This window comes from Triplophysa rosa, linkage group LG11 (assembly GCF_024868665.1).
Source record: "Triplophysa rosa linkage group LG11, Trosa_1v2, whole genome shotgun sequence".
Classification (NCBI taxonomy): domain Eukaryota; kingdom Metazoa; phylum Chordata; class Actinopteri; order Cypriniformes; family Nemacheilidae; genus Triplophysa; species Triplophysa rosa.
The window spans coordinates 2,311,663-2,315,979 of NC_079900.1; the positions used below are offsets into that span (position 1 = coordinate 2,311,663).

General features: G+C 35.6%; 1 protein-coding gene across 1 annotated transcript; it reads right to left on the reverse strand.

Moving 5' to 3' along the window:
• Positions 1 to 237: 237 nt before the first annotated feature.
• LOC130561238 (pancreatic secretory granule membrane major glycoprotein GP2-like) lies at positions 238 to 2,104 on the reverse strand. Its single transcript, XM_057345441.1, has 6 exons — positions 1,976 to 2,104; positions 1,737 to 1,894; positions 1,344 to 1,589; positions 1,124 to 1,261; positions 342 to 469; positions 238 to 296 (listed from the first exon to the last, which is right to left on the reverse strand). The coding sequence occupies exons 1-6, from the start codon at positions 2,102 to 2,104 to the stop codon at positions 238 to 240; spliced, it is 858 nt and encodes a 285-aa protein (XP_057201424.1).
• Between the last annotated feature and the right edge of the window lie 2,213 nt (positions 2,105 to 4,317).

A 4,317-nucleotide genomic window follows, 5' to 3' on the forward strand; every position in this document is an offset into this window, starting at 1 on the left:
AATAGATTGAACCTCATCAACAAGTTTGGTAACAATATTAAAAAGTGCTGAAAGAAAAATGTGTTAAATATAGCTGATGAGAAAACAATAAGGAAAAAAATATGTAGCTACTGTATTTCGAGAAACCACAAAGTTATGTGACAGAAATGAGGTTTAACTGGTTATTCTGCATCTCTATAGAAGTTACATGACTGTGCAAGAGCATTGTTTTACATTACATTTCACTTTTTGACAAAATTACAGAATATATGATATGATATTAAACACTTTCACAAAAGGCTCTGAGACCCACAGATCTGTGAAGAGAAAATATAAATAAAATAAAAAAATAAAATATTCACCTGCGTTTCTATCAGACACAACCAGAGGACCCATGGAGATGGAGGAGCTGTCATGGAAGTCCAGAGATCTGCGGTTCCTCCGCTCATATCCAGAGTAACAGTGCTGAGAGAGAGAGAGAGCAGAGAGAGAAGAGAGAGAGAGAGAGAGAGAAAGCAGAGAGAGAGAGAGAGAGAGAGAGAGAGAGAGAGAGAGAGAGAGAGAGAGAGAGAGAGAGAGCGAGAGAGAGAGAGAGAGAGAGAGAGAGAGAGAGAGAAGAGAGAGAGAGAGAGAGAGAGAGAGAGAGAGACAGAGAGAGAGACAGAGAGAGAGAGAGAGAGAGAGAAGAGAGAGAGAGAGAGAGAGAGAGAGAGAGAAGAGAGAGAGAGAGAGAGAGAGAGAGAGAGAGAGAGAGAGAGAGAGAGAGAGAGAGAGAGAGAGAGAGAGAGAGAGAGAGAAAGAGAGAGAGAGAGAGAAAGAAGAGAGAGGAGAGAGAGAGAGAGAGAAGAGAGAGAGAGAGGAGAGAGAGAGAGAGAGAGAGAGNAGAGAGAGAGAGACGAGAGAGAGAGAGAGAGAGAGAGAGGTAGAGAGAGAGAGTAGAAGAACTACAAAAAGAGGAAGGGAAATGCAGAGAATTTTGCTATTACGTGATAAGCCACTGGAAAGTTTAATCACTTTATAAGCCTCTCTCTGAGAGATCATTTCTGAGAGTGATTTGTTTATAACATTTTGTGGAAAATGTACAATATGGTTTAAAACTACAGTCCGAGTTGTGATCTACCGATGTGACTTGCCATTGGTGTGAAGACACAGATGAACAGAACAGTGCAGGTAAACTTTAGTGGCGTTTGAGCTGAAGATAAACATCCTGAAGGAGAAACGGCTGGATGTTGAGACACCATTCTGCAGAAGCTCCACTGTGTTGTCTTGTGGATTTGGACACCTGAAGATAAAGAGGATCATTTCTTGAACACAAACACGTCTTTAAACACGTTAAGAAGCTCAAACTGATGTTTGTGTCTTACTCTCCAGTGATGAGATCCCAGCGCAGACTGTAATCTGGATCATTCACAGGTGTAGCCCAACATGTGTCAATCACTGTGACAAACTGAAAACTGTCAACCCCGTCAACACCGACCTCAACAAAAATCTGCTGATTGAGTTCTGCATCCACACGACCAGTGAAGGGCTGAGAGAACTCAGAATCCTGATAGGGAACCATTCGCACCTGATACCTCCCTTCACCAGCCGGAAGATTCTCGTTCACACGGCTGATCAAATAACCAATACATCCGTGTTAAAAATTACTCTTTAATATTAAGTGTTAAAACACATTATACACAGTCAACGTGTATCATGTAGAATTTTGCAAATAGATTTTCATCTAAAATACACATGAAAGCTGAATGTAGTCTCACGTCTCCAGTGGGTTGATGTCTATCATAGAAAGTGTTTGTGTTTGGGGGTAAATACAGCTGAAATTTAGCTTCAGTATTTTCTCTCTGCTGATGAGACCTGCGCCTGACTCTGGTGTCCCCAAAATAAAGTTCTCATAGATGATATGAGTGCCGTTGGCCTGTGGACCGCACAACATATTAGTCCAGATATTAATCAACTAATTAAACTTAACATAAAGTATGTAAATATTGAGTCTTACCACAAGATTAGTGCCACAGATCTGATAATTGTTATCAAAGTGAAACTGCACTCTTCCATTCTGGATGGTTCCTCTGCAGCCAGGGTCATTGAGATGTAGAACATGAGCTGAAAAACCAGCTTCAAACATATACCATTCAGTATAAACAAAAGAAGAAAGATAACCTGTACACAATATTCAGGATTTCATGCAACGACATATTTCTAAAAGCAGCAGAATGAGGAAGAGAACTGTTGAAATAACTCTTCTTGTCTTGTGACAAAATGAAAAACTGGTTGAGTGATTAGGGTTCCAGTAAAGCACTTAAACTAAACAACAGAGAATATCCCGTAATTATCTCTGCAGTAACATTTCATCAGGGCTGGGGAGTAACAAAATACATGTAACATAGTCATTTATTTAAAATACAAAATTTGAGGAACTGTATTTCATTACAGTTTCTTTTTAAATGGTGGTAATCAAATTACAGTTACATCTGAAAAGTATTTTAGATTACCAAAGTGATTACTTGGAATTTCAATGGCATTTATTTCACTAAAAATTTATATTAACTGTTATTGCAATTAATGTAAACAGCAATCGATGATTCTCTGACTCTGACATTCTGCAAAAGCATCCCAAACTACAGTTCTGCTCATTTTCATGCCCCTCGAAGAATATGCAAAATTGGAATAATTTTAACAAATTAAGAGGGATCTGGGTTCATTGAAATTGCATATTAATTTTATTTAGTACTGTTCTGAATAAGCTATTTCATGCAATAGAAGTCATATACTCCATAACACAATTTGAGCCAATTTATACAAATTGCCACTTAAAAGAATTGACATACCCTTGAATCTTTAATGTCTGTGGTTACCTGAATGATCAACGACTATTTTCATGTTTTGCGAGTCCCTTGTTTAAGTCATTTGTTTAGGGAATTGTGACTTTTTATCTCAGAATTCTTTTATCTCACAGTTCTGACTTTTTCTCACAATTGCGAGTTTATAACTCACAAATATTATATATTTTCTTAGAATTGTGAGAGATATACACTCACAGTTGCATCTGTCAGTCCAATGAGAGAAAAAACACTGACTTTTTTTCTCAGAATTGCGAGCTTGAGAAAAAAATCTGAATTGTTATGAAGTTAAAAATTCAGAATTGCATGAAATAAACTTACTATACAAATGTCAAAATTGCGAGATCTCGCAATTGTGAGTTTTTCATGCAATTCTGATTTCATAACTTGCAACTGCGAGTTTAAATCTCGCAATTCTGAAAAAACAAAATTGTATTTTTTATTTAGTGATGGAAACAAGTTTCCATGAAACACAATGCATTCAGAGAAGGGGGTGAACTGTTTAAACAGGATGATGTGTAAAGATTTTTTATTTTGTAAATAGATCATATTTTTTTCATTTAGTGAAATACATTTTAAAAGTAACCTTCCCAGCCCTGCATTTCATCTCAGGTAATGCAAATCCTCTTGTTTTTTTCTCTTCTTACAAAAAAGATAATTATATACAGTATATGTATATATAATTATTATTAAGATTATTTGGATTATTATGAGTTGTTCTGCATTTGTGTGGAGGTGAGGTAGTTCGACACGATGAGGTTCTGTTGCTGGTTAATGGTGAATATTTTACACATCAACATTACACAAATCTGAAGAATCTGTCTTGTGCTTTAGAATGAAACTGGGTTTCATTTCTCATTGAGAGTGAGTGAGAGAGCGAGAGAGAGAGAGATTTTTTTTTATTTTTCAAAAAACTTTAATTAACATACACATTTCTTATACAGTTTAAATTAATATATATGCATTTTTACACCCGTTTTTATAAAAGAAATGAAAAATACAGTTTGTTCTCATTTACAGAGCACAAAACGCCACTATGGCACCATATATCTTCAAACACTATTAAGGAGTCCATAGCTCTATAAAAATTAAAATCAATCAGAAGTCTTGATTTAATCAAAGCTGTAAAAACTCTCTCAACATTATAATCTCTGTTTTGTTCAATTTTTTCTTTTCTACTAATATAGATGGCCATTTTGGCCTTGCCCAAAATAAAATTTAACAAATGACATTTGTGTTTCTGTTTCTGAACATACTTAAAACCCAAAATAAAATTTTGTACCGAAAAAAACTCATTAAAACAGTTAAAAAGACTTTGTAAAACATCAAATAAAGGCGCCAGCCTTGAACATTGCATAAAAGTATGAAACACAGTCTCTCTTTGACAACAAAAAGGACATTCATGACTAACACTTGGATTTAAAACAGAAATAAAAGCATTGACAGCAATAATACCGTGTAAAATACGCCATTGTAAGTCTCCGACTTTTTTACTTAA